The sequence below is a fragment of the Oreochromis niloticus genome, unplaced genomic scaffold, assembly GCF_001858045.2.
Source record: "Oreochromis niloticus isolate F11D_XX unplaced genomic scaffold, O_niloticus_UMD_NMBU tig00007510_pilon, whole genome shotgun sequence".
In the NCBI taxonomy this organism is placed as follows: domain Eukaryota; kingdom Metazoa; phylum Chordata; class Actinopteri; order Cichliformes; family Cichlidae; genus Oreochromis; species Oreochromis niloticus.
In genome coordinates, this window is record NW_020328614.1 from 1,184,537 (window position 1) to 1,201,823 (window position 17,287).

At 40.8% G+C, this 17,287-nt stretch overlaps 1 protein-coding gene and 2 long non-coding RNA genes across 3 annotated transcripts in view; 1 reads left to right on the forward strand and 2 right to left on the reverse strand.

The window, feature by feature from the left end:
- Window positions 1-17,287, reverse strand: part of LOC106097386 (alpha-2-macroglobulin) — a 47,382-nt gene that overhangs the window by 10,672 nt on the left and 19,423 nt on the right. Inside the window, exons 13-23 of the mRNA XM_019357190.2 lie at window positions 12,396-12,459; window positions 12,156-12,301; window positions 11,600-11,749; window positions 3,530-3,673; window positions 3,321-3,423; window positions 3,079-3,226; window positions 2,535-2,760; window positions 2,065-2,191; window positions 672-793; window positions 523-574; window positions 216-299 (exon numbers count right to left, since the gene is read on the reverse strand). Of these exons, the coding sequence (XP_019212735.1) occupies window positions 216-299; window positions 523-574; window positions 672-793; window positions 2,065-2,191; window positions 2,535-2,760; window positions 3,079-3,226; window positions 3,321-3,423; window positions 3,530-3,673; window positions 11,600-11,749; window positions 12,156-12,301; window positions 12,396-12,459 (1,366 nt within the window). The remainder of the gene's footprint in view (window positions 1-215; window positions 300-522; window positions 575-671; window positions 794-2,064; window positions 2,192-2,534; window positions 2,761-3,078; window positions 3,227-3,320; window positions 3,424-3,529; window positions 3,674-11,599; window positions 11,750-12,155; window positions 12,302-12,395; window positions 12,460-17,287) is intronic.
- LOC112845476 (uncharacterized) lies at window positions 6,420-6,664 on the reverse strand. Its single transcript, XR_003218300.1, has 2 exons — window positions 6,607-6,664; window positions 6,420-6,511 (listed from the first exon to the last, which is right to left on the reverse strand). It is a non-coding gene; the product is annotated as an uncharacterized LOC112845476 (long non-coding RNA).
- On the forward strand, window positions 7,739-10,859 carry LOC112845471 (uncharacterized). Its single transcript, XR_003218295.1, has 2 exons — window positions 7,739-8,906; window positions 10,272-10,859. It is a non-coding gene; the product is annotated as an uncharacterized LOC112845471 (long non-coding RNA).

Here is a 17,287-nt window from a genome sequence, read left to right on the forward strand (position 1 = left end):
CTCCCGCGGTAATAGACGTTCCAGCCCTAAACTTATAAACTAATAAATGAAATCATCTTTTAAAAGTTGAATACAGTTTTTACTTTTACTTGAACATGATGTCTCTTTTATCTTCTGTTGTTTTAGTAATTTGCTATTTGCCTTTTTAACAAAGCTTTAACTTGCCATATTTTTATTTGGCTGAATGAAAATGGAGATGAAATCATGAGGTTTACCCAGGACTGATACAGAAGTGCGGGCAGATCCTTCTATCACATTCTCAGGCAGATGTATCTCTGCTTCCTCTGTCAGCGGGCTTCCTGTGTACAGACACAACAAAAGTCCAATCAGGAAGTCACGACTACAACAGAGTTACTGTTCAAAGTCACCAGGTGGCCTGATCTTCAGCACATATCGTTACATTTTGTGAAAGTAAAAGATGAAAATTTGGCACATTTTATGTACACAGTGCACTCCACTGCTAACTAGGTCATTAGGTCATTTCTTTATTTAAACTTTGTGACTGATGGACATCACACTGACCTTTTGGACAAAGAAGCCAGTTGTACGTCTTTGTCATCTCAGTTCCCTCAGCCTGAGGAAGAGGACGTGCAAAATTATCTTTAAAATGAGTAACAATTTAAATTTTATGAGTAAAAATGTTTTTCTGGTCTTGTATTTATGGTACTGACCTTCACTATGAGAGATTTGGTGACCACGTCGATGCGACCTCTGTCTGGTACGCTCACAACCTCATTATCACATGACACATGGGACGCTACGGCCTCAGCAGACACAGTCACATTCACAGCCCCTAAAAACAGCAGCACAGGTCACCTTCTTTATCTCTCCATTAAAATAAAGGTTACTGAGGTTATTTTACAGATTTTGTAGAAACTAGAAGGAAATGTGTTGGGACAAAAGGAGACAGTTAACTGTGATCACACTAGATCTAAATCTAGATCTCTAGATTTAATGTTGGTTCTAAATCGAAGGTAAGATAAATTATAATTGGACATTTTACTGCATCAGGCATGAAAAACATGAGCTGGAAAAAAAAACAGTCCAAAATGATGTCAGGGTTGCTGCTGAGTCCTGCTGGAGGCCAAAGTACTGCAAATCACACTAATTAAGATTAAGAAGAAATAATTTACATGGCAATGCAACTGCAAACAGTCTGTTCTAATGATACTGTCCAAGGGAAGCATGCATAATGTAAATCAGCGGTCCCCAACCCCCGGGCCTCGGACCGGTACCGGTCCGTGAGTCGTTTGGTACCGGGCCGCGAGAGTTGAGGCTCAGGTGTGAAATGTATGGTTTTCAGGGTTTTTATCGGTTTTCAGCGTTATTTTGTTATCGTTTTTATCGTTAACTCGGTTTTCCTGGGTCTTTTCACTGTGTTATGAATAAATCTTCTTTTTTTCGGTACCAGCACTAGTTTTATTTTGTTGTATTTATCCGCGACACCTTATTGCCGGTCCGTGAAAATATTGTCGGGCATAAACCGGTCCGTGGCGCAAAAAAGGTTGGGGACCGCTGATGTAAATAACTGATGAGAATTGAAAGGAAGGTTTCAAAATGACTTATAATTGGCTAAGACAGCTGCATTAAGTAAAGCATGAGGATGGAGGCAGCTGCTACCCTCAGACTGGAGGTATCAACGTTCTGCCCCACTCCCTACAACCCCCACGTTTAGCCTTCCAAATACAGGGGTTATATTCTTGGTTTACCTCGATTTGCAGCTGGATTTGACTGTCTACATGTCCTAGCTCTACGCTGCACACTCACTGTTGTCTAATGCACATACAGCATTCTAAATTCCATGAATAAAGTTTATTGGGTCTCAGATTCACTCATTTTATTATGATAACTTATATTTCAGCAGTATTTCTCACATAGTGTTTTTATAATTTCTCTTTAATGTTTTAATCTCCATTTATTCTATTTAGTCATCTTATGTGGATTCTTTTTTCTTAAAGATGCGTTTAAGTCACTTCCTGCCTTCTGGGTCCTGCACTTGGGTCGTACTCAGCCTGCCACACAGCGGTTTCCTGGCCGTGTGGAGGACCAAAGCCTGATTCTCACCTAAGGCTGTTGGGATCATGGTCCACCTGAGGGTCTTGCGCTCGTTGGCACACAAACAGGATGTGTACAGATCACCAGAGAGAGGCGTGAGGGTGTAATCTGAGGACGGCCCAGGAGTGACAGTAACCTGTACGAGGAACACAGACGTTATATTTTAAACTAAACTAAACCCTGTTCTACAAGGTGCATGAGCGCACAAAGAAAGCTAGAGGAGGGTTGGTAGTGTAAAGACATTTGATTGGGCGATCCTGTTGTCAGTATTTGCAGGTGAGCTTGTAGGTGTTGGTGAGCAGGGGCCCTTCAAGAACGGCCTGCTTCCTGCATGGTTATATTGCCAAAGAAAAAAATATTTTCTATAACTATAATATAATTATATATTATAAATATATAAATTTAGCTTAGAAAGTAATGTTTAGGTATGGTTTTCCTTGGCTATGAACAGAAATTTAAACACTTTAATCATTCATTACCATGATGCAGCTGGTCAGGTAGTTAAAGACAGTCGCCTTCAGTTCAAAGTGCTCCCCCCGGATGATGGAGTAGGGCATGGTGAGTTCAAGGAAGAAAGGTTGGAAGACTTTCATTTCTTTACGAGGAGCCAAACCAAAACCCTGAGAGGACAAACAGAAAGCCTCCGTCTCCCAGGTGGTGATGGTGTCTGGGACAGTCAGGGACACGCCCCTTTTTCCATCGTCTCTGAAGTAGCAGATACACACAAACATATTCTATAACTGCAGTGTGAATTTCTTGTATATGTTGCATTGACAAAGTAAAAGAGCTCTGCGTTGCTGAAGAAAGTTAAATAATAATACCCAAAAATAAAACACAACTTTAAATATGTCAAAAAATCAGCCTGAAGCATCAAAACATGCTTAAGAAAAAATTCACAATTATTCTAATTTTGTTTTCCATGTGTGCAAAGACAGCAGAAAGTTCACATGGGTTTCTAAATGTGATCGTATAAACTTTTTAAAAATGTAATATGCATCAGATCTCTTCACAAGAGATACATACCCAACTTCCACCAGATCCCAGATCCAAGTCTCAGGGAAGAAAGAGCGAACTGTCTCTATTGGGGCAGGTTCAGGAGCAAGATTCCCAGCAGATGCCGCAACAGGACTACTTAGTCGAATAGAATTATCTCTAAACCGGGGAGCCATAGCTAAATAAAAAAAGAAAAATAATTACCTGTTTTCCTTTTGGTAAATGCAAAGCAAAATGTATAGCCAGACAACACAAACAAGCGAATGATTCACCATAGTAGACACGATGAGAGCGTTCATGGTAAAATTTTCCTTTGAACTGGAGGCATGAAGGCAATCGAATAAGCAAGTTTGTTGCCATCTTCAGTCCAACTTTCTAGATATTTCAGCAGCACACAAAGATCAGCAAAAACTGGTGCAACAACAAAATCTATTGCATTTACATTATGTTTGACTGACTCACAGGTATACATGTATTTTACCTGGAAAATTGCATAGGCGTCATTTTGCTCTTGTCTGGGGTACGGCAAAACATATCTTTTTGGTCTCACATTAAGGCATTCTGTAGCATCATCAACCTCATATGGGATACCTGACGATTTCTTGAGTGGGAACAAGTCAAATATCTGAAAAGAAAAGTACTTTTCAGCAAAACCTCCAAACCTTTTTAGTCCTATGAAGTTTTGACTGATCTATCATGATCAATGTCACATTTGGTCCACATATTTGTTAAACTCTTAAATGAAGTACTGGTGTAAATACTAGAACCGATTAGGTTCAACTGAAATGCTAGATTACCTAAGAAGGGTTCTTAAAAATAAATAAATAAAAATGATCAAGTTAGCAGTAAGCCTCCACAGATATGAGGTGTTGTAGTTGAGCGATCTTACAGAAGTTGTACAATTTCTCTATAAACTGTTCGTTCTTAGTGACTTATATGGCTACAGTAAGTCTTCTCCATTTGAAGCTGTCTCTGTAGCTCCTTTACCTCCTTTAAGTCTCACTTTTTCCAGGTTTTGCTGTATGTTTAACATCAACAAATACTCATGTGTTTGAGCAGTTTTGATGTAAAGTTAAAGTCTTCTCAGTAAAGTAGACACTGACTGGCAGGTGATACATTTACCTGACTGTCATCACAGACACATGCATTTGTAACCTTGTATTATTTCTATACTAGTTTGCTTTAAGATAAACTCAGCATTGAACATTTTAATAAAGTTGAATGTATGTGTTAGATTTATATTATTAGATTGTCATTTATGCTTAGAAATATCTACTCATATATGCTTAAATGGTAAATGGATTGATTCTTACATTGCGCTTTTCTCCTCTCCCGGAGTACTCAAAGGTCTCTATACAACATGCCTCATTCACCCATTCACACCCACTCATGCAAGCACTTCTAAACGAATGTGCAAACTTAATCTAAATTCAAACACCCCGATGAACACATCGGAGGGCAATTTGGGGTAGCATCTTGCCCAAGGACACTTGACATGCAGACTGGGGAAACCTAGGATCGAACCACCAACCTTCCAATCAGTAGCTGCTCCACAGCCACCCCAGCTTAGAGTTGTATAATCAATGTCATGTTGGTAGAGGTTTGAGCCTTAATAGTCTGCAAAGACTTTGTGTGCATTCCAGAGTGCTCTGGCATTCACACCCACATCCTGGGAGCATGGGAGAGTCGTACCTTCTCTTATTGTTTTGTGGTAGGATAAACGTATCTATATCTGTTTTAGTCTAAGTGCCTTTTGTTTAGATGAACTGCTGGACTTCCAGACCAGCAGGTTTAGGGAAGTCGTTTATGGGGTCACACTCTGACCCCACACACACACACACACACACACACACTTACACAACGCACAGGCAAGGTACTCTTTGTGTGTATGTATACGTCATATGTTAATGAACCTATGCATAATAATGTGACCTCAATAAAAGAGCAGTGTTACGGGGGAGCAGACGAGAGCAACTGGGGTCAAGCGAAGGAACGGCGTTTGTCCAGTTCTCTCCCTCGTATACGAGAATCATAAAGAGCTCTGCTTGGTGTTCAGTGCTTTCTGCTGTGTAGTTGAATTGTCTTGAACGTTCCAGCGAATAGGTTTAAGCTACAAACCTATCATTAATTGGTCCTTCGATGCTGGATCCCTGGAGTCGACATTCAACAAGGGGAGAAGAGACACGCTGAAATACTGATGTCAGCCAGGAAGTTTCTGTAGTAAAGTCCCGAGACGTGAGAATTCGTCATCGGGCCGGTAGATCAGCTGTCTGTTTTCTCTCCTCGATGAATTCAAGGCTAATATTACACACTAAGCAACACCAAGTAAGTTTCAAGTCTTTGCCACTGTGTGCGGCAAAGCACACAACCACTGTGTGAGACTGCGTTGCTGTCTCTTCTGAGCTGATGAGCAAGCTACACATTATCAGATCAGGAGCTGGCTGAGAACTCATCAAAGAGAGGGAAACAGAACTATGATAACTGGAGTGTGCAGCGTATCCGTGAGTTCAGCTCTTTCTTTCAGATGCGCAGCAGTTTTCCTGGATCTTGACTCATGTGTGTAGAGTGTTCATAGCATCAGCATCATGTTTTTGTTTATTTGTTTTGTTGGGTTGAAAATTAACTAAATAAACTTGTGATCATGCTCATGAATCACCATGGCACATATCATCAGCCATATGGTTTATTTATGCAGATGAAAAAGTGAGTGTGAATGTGCCTGACGTCGCAGTGTGTGTGTGCTGTGTAAAGGTAATTGCCTCCAATTGTGAGAGCGGTGATTCTGCAGGTCACCAGGGGAAAAAAAAGAATAAAAAAGAGACAAAATTTAAATTGTAGATGAAAAATAATCTTAGGAAAAACGTTTTGTGTTTATCAGCCAAGAATAACTACAATCTCAATTTCTGCTTTTAAGAAAGGAGAGTTCACAAAAACAGAGAGTTCTGTGTGTTGGTTAAGCAGTGATGATAATAATGGAAATGTTTTAGTTTTGTCACTTTCAGATGAAAAGCAGACCTGGATCGATTTTCCACATGCAGCGGCCGGAAGAAAGTTATAGTTTAACATCATTGGAAACGTTCAGGCCAGTTTTTGGCTAACTTATTTACAGCTCCATGTGTCCCTCAACCTCACAAGCGAGCTCTCACTCCTCCCTGAAGACAAGGAATGCAGTTCCAAAGAAAAATAACATGGCAGATAAAGAGACAACAGCAAAGTCCTGAGCAGAGAGACCCAGCAAGCAGCAGCAGTGTGGACAAACAGCATCAGAGAAGAAGAGCAAACCATCATTCTGACTGATTGGATGAATGACACTGTGTTTCCAACAAGCTGCAAATTCACTGTGCTTGTGAAAAGAACTTATGAGGAGACTGTTGGAGGTTGATATTTGCTACCTTTGGAGAAAATGGCAAGAAGAGACAGTGGAACACAGGACAAAGCTGAAGGAGAACTGCCGGCTGTTGGACTGTTGAAGTGGGAGAGGACAACAGAGTGAGAGTAAGTAAGAACACAGAGGAAAGCTGTTGTTTAATGTGGGAAATCAAATTTGGGTTAGCAAACCTGGGAAAAAGAAAACTGACTGCTTTAGTGGGAAAACTGTGAAGGAGTCTGAAACACTGCAAAAAGAAACATATACAAAATCACACACACAAGCAGAACATGCATTAACCCTACTAACACAAACACAAGAGAGCTCATGAAGATTAGACAACATCTTAAGCATGTGAGTCTGTTCATCATCTTGTCCAAGTCACCTCGTGTGATGCAAAGATCAGTGGACTCATAGCACATTAGTTAAGAAATCATCAAATAATTGCAGAGAAGTGTGTAGGAAAGGCAGCTTTAAGAACATGCCCTGCTGGAGATGCAGCTCCAGAGATATCGACTAAACCTGCCTAATAACACAAACACACATGCAATGAAAATCAACTTGTTATCAAATGCTGAATTTATCCAATGCTGACAGTTAACTCTCTGGGTTGCAGGACAACAGTTTAATTTTTGTGGGAAAAAAGATTCTGGTTTGACCAACCAGTGATCAGACAATAAATTTAGTTGTTAATATACTCTCGGTACCTCAGCAGAGCTGGCAATATCATCAAGGACCATTCTCACCCCAGCAGTCAACTGTTTGAACTATTACCGTCAGGCAGACGGTATAGGTCACATAAAACCAGAACAAACAGATTCAGGGATAGCTTCTTTCCCAGAGCTATCACCATTGCAAATAAGCACAAAAACAATTGAACCTGCTTAGCCATACCATACTGTCACTGTCATTATACTATGCTGCTATTCATACTGTCATACTGTCATTATATTAATGCTGCTATCCTGTAAATATCATACTTACTTTGTTTGAGTACTTATGTTTGTTTTATTGTACCTTTTATATCTTACTATTTTTTATTTATTATATTTATTATTGCATTTTGCACCAAGGGAGTGGCACTCCAATTTCGTTGTACCCTGTACAATGACAATAAAGGCTATTCTATTCTATTCTATTCTAGTAAATTGGGAGATGCTTTCTGCCTGATTGATGCAGCACAAGTAATTTACTGTATGAGGGAAATTCTATTTTTGTGATAATATTTTGAACATGCATTTCTGTTGTCCTGTCATCTTAGTGGGTTAATAGCTGAGATGCAAATTAGTTGATGGTTCTTAGATTAATGAAAGGTGACTGAATTCTAGCACGAGTGAATGGGATGTGTTGGAGTCTGTTGGAGTGGAAACTCTAAAACACTGAGTTTCCTGTTGTGATGTGCGAGTGAATCCTGCACCCAGATACACAACTCTGAATACATAAGAACAAACTTATTTTGTGAAATGTATGACAACATATCTCATGTTTTGTCTTGACGGGGAAAGAAGGAAAACTGAATAAAACGGGTCTGTGGCCTAACTGAGGGAATAGCTCAGGCCTGGGGATTGAACTCGTATCTAATAAGATATTAGGGTTATGTTGTGTGTTGTGTGGCTGATGGATGGATGTTTTGGAGTTAATCTAGTTGATGATTTTTCTTTTGTTGCAAAGTTGAGCCTGCCAATTAGGGTTGGTATGATTTACCCTCCTGAGATGAAGAGCATGTGTCATGACTTAACAAGGCCTTTTTATTTAGATACTTTCACAGGTAGAGGTTTGATCCTTAATAGTCTGCAAAGACTTTGTGTGCATTCCTTAGTGTTCTGGCATTCACACCCACATCCTGGGAGCATGGGAGAGTCGTACCTTCTCTTATTGTTTCATGGTAGGATAAACAAAACTACACACACACACAGACTGGTACCTTTGTTCAAGTGTATGCCTGTGTACATGTCATATGTTAACAGAGGTGGGTAGTAACGAGCTACATTTACTCCGTTACATTTACTTGAGTAAGTTTTTGAAAAAAATGTACTTTTTAGTACCTTTTTTGCACGATACTTTTTACTTTTACTTGAGTACATTTATGAAGAAGAAACGGTACTTTTACTCCGCTACATTTGCAAAATTCGACTCGTTACTTTAAAAAAAAAATTAGTTTAACACATTAGATAACATGCCGCCAGTGGAGTTTCCGGTAACTTTTTTACCAATGAGACGTGGCCATACAGTCACATGACCAGTTTGAAACCGTGGCGGGCAGAGCGGCCCAAGTGTTTCAAAGTAGCGACACACGGAAAGAAGAAATATGATGGCAGAGTCTACGCTAGAGCTGAAGAGGATGAACACCTTTGGCCTCACATACAAAGAATGTTTCGCTTAAAAGCGGCACAAAAGAACAGCTATGTCTGCAGTGTCGGTGTCTTCAGGGAGAGCCAAAACAAACCAACTTTTCAGCGTGAAACAAATCAGCTCGTAACCTGATGAAACGGTAAGTTTTCTCTAAATATCTTTTTAGCTGTGGTTAGCTGGATGTCGGTCTTACGTTACAGCAGCTGTGTCGAGCTCGAGCTGCGAGTCATATTTCCGGCCCTACGTTGTAGTGAGATAAGTTTGTGAGTGTTTTGTGCAGCTTCAGCTGTCTTTTTAACTGCTCGCTGGTTAGCTAGCGTGAGCTATAAGCTAACAGCTAGGCTGGTTAATGACGCTAGAGTTCCACGAACATGCAAACAGCTCGTCTCTACTGCTTTAACTGTTAAAACAGAGGCAATACTGCGGAAACCCTGGCTGATTAGGTCCCACACCCACTTTCACACCTTGGCGCATGTGATTAGAGGATCACCAGGGGGTCCTTTGTCCCTCCTTGGGGGGTTACTCCCACTGGGTTTAAATCTGGGACTCTCGGCCATTTGACCTTAGAACTGAAGAAGCTTCTCGGATGAGAGGTGAAACGTCTTCAAGCAACTCAAAGAAGTCCAGACGCTTTTCTTTGCAAACTCCTTTGACTGCGGGTGACATGGTTTATTATGTGAAACAGCAGCTTGTTTAGTTTAAACAGTCTGCATTAAGCTGGGCAAACACTGTGCGATTTTTTTTTTCAGTCACGTTATTCAGCTCCTGCTTAAACTGTACAATTAAATCGCAGCGGTTAGAAGTTCATAGGTCACGATGCAGGGTTTCACACTAGCCAGCCTGATGCTCTGATGCAATATAACATGAAAGCTTTATTGTTCTAACAATATACTTTTAATGTTTGAACAATATAATATCACGTTATTGCAATATACATAATTATCACATTCGTACAATATAAATATTATATTGTTCAAACGTGAAAGGTATGTTGTTAGAACAATAAACTGTTTACGTTATAATGTGACATAGCTCTATTTTTCTTTTGCCTGGGTGGCAGCTCTACGCTTGCGTACTCGGATGAGCCTCATCCTACAAGTTGTGCCTCCATCTCTTGTGTCCAGATCACACACTGCACTGCCGTGCCGCTCCACCTTTCTTTTCATTTCTGTGTTTGTGCGTGCGCAGTGTGAGAGACGACAGGATTTCAAACGGGTTTGATTATCATGCGACCATACGATTGATGATTGGGAGCTGGTCGTGAGGTGTGAACTGCTTATCGTTACCCCATGTATACTACACAATGCACACACGATTAAGGCAAAACACGGCCTATCCCCAAAACGGTTGCGCGATTGAAAAATCGTCTCAAAATGGGCCAAATCGCACAGTGTATGGGCAGCTTTTGGAGGCTTCCTCCAAACAAACATCTGCAGCTTGGCAGTGTATACAGCACTATAATGACCAGACCTAATTCTTTTGAAAACCTTACATCTTTCCAGAGGTCTCAACTTCATCAGACATCACCTAGACACAGAGCTGGATGAGGCCAGCACAAACAGCGGCCTAACCGACGAAGATGATGGATCCATGGGGTCAGGAAAGCCAGACGCAGAGGAGCTGGAGAGATACTTTTCACTGTCCAATCACTGGAGGTGTGGAACTATTGCATGGCTTTCCTCAGATCAAGAAGCTGTCATGCAGGACTCCTGTTCACTGCCAAACGGTCGCAGCTTCACACCAAGAACCTTGAAAGCCAACTGCTGCTGAAGCTGAACCACCATTTCACTGACTGAAGAAACAATTTATGGTAAAGTGAGCCATACACATATGTACATCCACATAGTGGAAATTTGTATTTGTCTTTTATAATTAGTTTTACTCTGATTTCAGTGTTTATTTGTGAGTGTAGTTTTTACATTTTTACATATTACATTGAGTTAATCCACTGTCTATACTTCAGGGTATTTTAGTATACAAAATAAGTTTTGTTAGAATGCCTATTCCTGTGGAAGATTAGCACAGATGTTTTGTTTTGTTTTGTTTTTTTTAATTCCTGCTGTCCGCCTTGGGAATAAACTTTTCCTGATTATACCTGTTGCATCTCTGTGTCATTTGTTTCTGATTTACTTAATTTACGTTGTGAAAACTGAAATCTTGAAATTAGAATTGTTGTGCCTTATTTTGTGGATGTTTTTACATATATTCCTTTTGAAAATACTAAAATTTGTATATTTATTTATTTTTGATTGTCTGATAGCATTTATTTATAAAATAAATTGGACATTTCAAACAGTTACTCGCTATTTACTCAGTACTTGAGTAGCCTTTTCACCAAGTACTTTTTTTACTCTTCCTCGAGTAACTTTTTTGACGACTACTTTTTACTTTTACTTGAGTAATAATATTTTAAAGTAATGATACTCTTACTTGAGTACATTTTTTGGATACTCGACCCACCTCTGTATGTTAATGAACCTATGCATATTCGTGTAACCTCAATAAAAGAGCAGTGTTACGGGGGAGCGGACGAGAGCAACTGGGGTCAAGCGAAGGAACGGCGTTTGTCCAGTTCTCTCCCGTGCACGAGAAACATAAAGAACTTTGTCTACTCGTGTCTTGTTTGCTGTGTAGTTGAATTGTCTTGAACGTTCCAGCGAATAGGTTTATGCTACAAACCTATCATTATGACTGTCCAAAAAACACAAAGAAGGAGTACTTATCAGGACACAAGTACCAGAGCGAAGGCGTGAGCTGTTGGTAACTTGTGACACTACGGGCTCTGGAAATAAGGGATGTGTCCATCTCACTGGTGTTAATATCAGCAGTTACCTTATCTGCATCCAGAGTCTTCCCAGGCTCCTTGATGAGAACGCTCTTGTCGATGGCGCTCACACCACACAGAGAATGTGGCAGGGCCATCACCTGCATGTTGGTCTCTTCACCTGGGACGGCTGAAGACGGTGAAAACTCCACTGACACCTGACACACACAAAACACCCGTAGATGTTTAGTGACTGTGATAACTCCCCACTCACTGCTGGCTAAATGTGCTGCTTCACTGTGGTGAGTGACAAATCATAAGTCCCATGAGATGGCTGTACACTACATTGGACACTGTATGAACACTGTGTCAGTGTTAGATAGGTAGGACTTGCATCATCATTGAAAAAGGTGCTTGCATAAATGGGAGTGAGCGGGTCATGAGGTCATATAAAGAAGCACTTTGAGTCCTCAGGTAGAGTAGAAACAGCTGTGCAACAACCAGTCCATTTACTGATGCTATAAATCCTCAGGTGATTTAGCCAACTGAATTTGACTTTGATTTGAACACCAGTGCATAACTGCAGACACCAAGCACACAGCACACCCCTAGAATTACACTCACCTTGTTGCTGAAGCATTTGTCAGTAGAGAAGTCAGCACTGTGGGCAATTACATCCTCACTTGGCAGGACGGCATAAGCCACAACCTGGAACTCTGGAGCCATCTCAGGAGACACTCTGACTTTAAAGGACACCTGGCCCTCAGTCACTGAAACACAGGTCCAAACATACATCCACAGATCAACAAAACAGACCAACGTCAATGCTTGGCTGTGGCATTTGTGGAAATATGGGAATTTTACCCGATCTGTCTTGCACTTCAACCTGTTTTTGTCCTTGCATGGTGACAGCTCCTCTGGACAACACCTGGAAGACAGACATCATTTAAAAACAAGAATGTACTAGCACTGATATCTGTGGAAATCACTACCAGTGAAAAGTTTTGACACCTTTTAATTCAATGTGTTTTTTAATTTGTTTTTTAATTTGTTTTTTTATGGCTTTGCTTTGGCTATTTCATGTAACTGATAAAAACTAGTTTTCACAGCTGTCGACACTTGCTTCTCTAATTTAAAGAGCTATCCAAAAATACTCAGAGATTTCATACAGTGTGAGAATGATGACAAGCAAGCAGACCGAGGGTATCAGTTAACTTATCCAAGGGGCATGACTTTCAGAAACAATAACTTTGGTCTTATTTTCATTTGGGGTGAGAGAATTCTGTGTTAACCAGTCTTTAACATCATGCAGACAGTTAAGCAAAGGCTGCAGTGGGACAGAGACATCCAGATTCAAGGGGAAGCAAATTTGGATGTCATCAGCATAACAATGAAAGGGAATGTTGTATTTCCTAAATATAGGAATAAAAATTAAAAAGGCAGCGTGTATGAGGAGAACAGAGCTGGACCCCAAACAGAGCCCTGTGGCACACCACAACACACAGGGGCAGAGGAAGAGGGGCATTGCCCAATAGCAACAGAACATGAGCTCTCTGACAGGTATGATTTAAACCATGATAAAACTGAGCCTTTAAGACCAACAACGTGTTTGAGTCTCCATAAGAGAATGTTGTGAACAACTGTGTCAAAGGCAGCAGTCAGATCTAAAAGGACTAAAACAACAGAACAACCTGAGTCTACAGTTAAAAGAAGATCATTAAAAACTCGTAACAGTGCAGTCTCAGGACGAGATTTAAAACCAGACTGGAATGCTTCACAAATGCCACAAACATCTAAAAAGGTCTGACGTTGCTTGAAAACAACTTTTTCCCAAATTCTGGACGTAAAAGAGAGTTTAGAAATTGGCCTGAAGTTAGAAAGAACATTAGGATCAAGATTTCTCTTCTTAATAATGCCTCTGATGTCTTTTATGTTGTGAGATTTGAACATTCATGTGCTGAGGTGTTCTTTCTGTTCTCAAACCGATCTCCCTTTAGGGGCTCAGTCTGGGTGGGTCTTTTTGCTCCTCGTCTTTCCTCGTGTATTGTGTATTTCCATTGTTCTAATTCTTCTGACCGGTCGTCCCCATGTGATGTTTGTGCAATGTATGTATGGCTGGAAGGGTAAGATGGCGCTGGACTGCTGGCAGCCTTTAACCCAATTTCCTTCTGGATCAATAAAGTTCATCAATCAATCAGTCAAAAGTGCAGGGGGAACACAGGAAAAGCATAATAACTATAATGAGGGCTAGAATACAAACAACTTTAACTGAGAGCAGAACCCAGATGACTAAAACTAAGAAGGCCTAAAAATTTAAATACTTAGCAGAGAGAGAACATTGAGGATATCATGAACAAAGGACTAAACACTGAGGCTAATTACTAAGCTGACAGAAAATGATAAGGGACAAAGTAAAGGGACCAGACACGAAGCCTGTGAAACCAGCTTCCAGTTTGGATTCAGGAGACAGACGCCCTCCCTAGTTTTAAGTAGAGATGGACCGATCCGATATTACGTATCGGTATCGGTCCGATACTGACCTAAATTACTGGATCGGATATCGGAGAGAAATAAAAAATGTAATCCGATCCATTAAATATAAAAAAAACACCTCACAAAACTTGCGACACGGCGTAACTCGGCTCATAACCGTAGCATGTCGGAGCAGTGTGCCTCGCTACCAAACCAGCATTTCATCTCCGAGGAAGTTATCCCAGAGAGAAGTAAAGCAAGTGTGTAAGTTCATCTCTGAATGTTTGTAAAGCGTTCCCACGTTAAGCTTAACAACCGATATATGGAGCGACTGCCTCTCTCCCTCCCTCTCCTGCCGCTACTTCAATCGTGAAACTGTTCAATGATCAGCTGATCGGCTTTTCTGTCGCGAGTCCGTCTCTCTTCTTTGTGTAACGGAGTTAAAAAGACATCTGAAAAACATGCACTTACCTGGTCTTAATTATTATTTTAAGTGTGAATTTTATCATTTTTTGTTGTATTTTATTTTGAAAACCCAGAAACCGGATCTCACTCTAGCGTTTGGAAGCTGCTAAGGCTTCCGCTCCTCACAGCGCGCGTTTGCACTGTGAGGGTAAGTTCTGTAATGAAAGGCTCTGGCATTTTTATGGTTTCTGGTGTGGCTGTTGATACATAAGTTGTACATGTCGATGTATATAGGTTTATATTGATGTTAGGATGTTACTGTGTAACCGAAAACAAAGGGTGGTTGCTGCTGTTCCAGGCTGGACTACTGTAATTCTTTATTATCAGGATGTCCTAAAAACTCACTGAAAAGCCTTCAGCTGATCCAAAATGCTGCAGCAAGAGTACTGACAGGGACTAGAAAGAGAGAGCATATTTCTCCTGTTTTGGCTTCCCTTCATTGGCTTCCTGTTAAATCCAGAATTGAATTCAAAATCCTGCTCCTCACATACAAGGTCTTAAATAATCAGGCCCCATCTTATCTTAATGACCTTGTAGTACCATATCACCCCATTAGAGCACTTCGCTCTCGCTCTGCAGGCTTACTTGTTGTTCCTAGAGTATTTAAAAGTAGAATGGGAGGGAGAGGCTTCAGTTTTCAGGCCCCTCTTATGTGGAACCAGCTTCCAGTTTGGATTCGGGAGACAGACACTATCTCTACTTTCAAGATTAGGCTTAAAACTTTCCTTTTTGCTAAAGCATATAGTTAGGGCTGGACCAGGTGACCCTGAATCCTCCCTTAGTTATGCTGCAATAGACGTAGGCTGCCGGGGATTCCCATGATGCATTGAGTTTTTCCCTTCCAGTCACCTTTCTCACTCACTATGTGTTAATAGACCTCTCTGCATCGAATCATATCTGTTATTAATCTCTGTCTCTCTTCCACAGCATGTCTTTATCCTGTTTTTCTTCTTTCACCCCAACCGGTCGCAGCAGATGGCCCCGCCCCTCCCTGAGCCTGGTTCTGCCGGAGGTTTCTTCCTGTTAAAAGGGAGTTTTTCCTTCCCACTGTCGCCAAAGTGCTTGCTCATAGGGGGTCATATGATTGTTGGGGTTTTCTCTGTATTTATTATTGTGCTATCTACTGTACAATATAAAGCGCCTTGAGGTGACTTTTGTTGTGATTTGGCGCTATATAAATAAAATTGAATTGAATTGAATTGAATTAAACAGTGTTTCTGCCGTTTTTATGCTCTTTGGCAGTAAGCGTTTGTCGGCCCCCTAGTGGTTGCTGCGCATAGCAGGAAATGTGCTTGGACTTACTGTTTTTCTGTGCTTTTTGTGATGTTGTTTTACATTGTAGGAGCTACAATAGCGGGTACCACCAGAAGACATGTTAAGTGTTTTCTGTCTTCTGCAGGTACGTGAGCTTGTTAACAGTCATCTTGTCTGTAAAGCACAAGCAAGTAAAAATGTAATGCGCTACTGTTAATTTGTCCACTAGAGGGAAATGTTTAGCCAGTGATATTTCTGTTATCCTGTTATTTTGTGTTATACGATTGTGAAATGTAATTTTTATAAGTTGTAAGATGTCTTTTTGTATTCAAGTACGGTGTGACAGACTGTAAAATGGAAGAAATTATTATTTTCCATCTTTTCTTTATTAAGAAGTAGATTGTAAGTCTGTCAACACAGCGCGCGTTTGCACTGTGAGGGAGCTACAATAGCGGGTACCACCAGAAGACATGTTAAGTGTTTTCTGTCTTCTGCAGGCATGTTTGCACTGTGCAGAATAAACCGTGAACAGCCAACCTTTCTGAGCGTCTGTGATTCATGAAGAACGGAAGCGTTACATTTGTTTTTGGCCCACTTTGCACCAGAAAGAGGAAACCAGCGGCTGAACAACAGCAGCACGTTTAAGCTTGATAAACTGTTGTTAGAATTTATTTAATATTACTTTCTACACCAGGATCCTTTTCTACGTAGCTGACGGCTGGTAACTGTGCAGGGGCGGATCTAGCAAAGTTTAGCCAGGGGGGCCGATAGGGCATGAACAGGGAAAAGGGGGCACAAAGACATACTTTTCTTTCTTATTCTCATTTAAAATGTCTATTTCCACGAGAGAGGGACCAAGGAAGAACCTGACTTTACCCATGGAGTGTTCTTAGGGGGAGCTGGCATTTCTAGAGAGGGTCAGAGTAATGTTATAAGTGTGTGGTGACCCTTTTTAAGGGTCACCAAGAGAGGGAGTATCGAGAATAGAAATATTTTCCTGCTATTATTTGCTGCTATTTTTCTAATCATCATTACCATTTCATGTTAATAGTGATGTTGCTTTCACAGATGCATTCAGATGTTCAAATATATTGGTATTATATCAGTCTTTATTACAAGTCCAGTTATAACCACTTCGAACTGTTGAGTTGAATCTATAACCCGAAGTGCTTTGGAATGTATAATTTTAATGTTTATGCAGACTGCAGGGTGAAAGAGTAACTCTGTGCTAAAAAAAGACAGGAAGTTATATGTCTTTGAAGTTGCAGGCTTCTGCAGAAGTGAAACCGAAAGCAGAGCGAGCGCAAGCCAAAGAGTAGGGGGTTTATTCAGTAGATTACATATATAGTTCCAGTTAGGTTATTATATGTAGGGATGAGCCTCTGTTCTGGTGAAAGGTCAGAAGTGTAACGGGTGGGATGTGAGAGCATTTAAGGGCGAGACATATACATACAGACACAAATAGTGAGAGGTCATGACACGTACGCAGTACACAGCATGCACGCGCCCCCGCACGTGCACACACACACAGATAGACTCATTTAGGTAAGAGTTTATAACTGCAA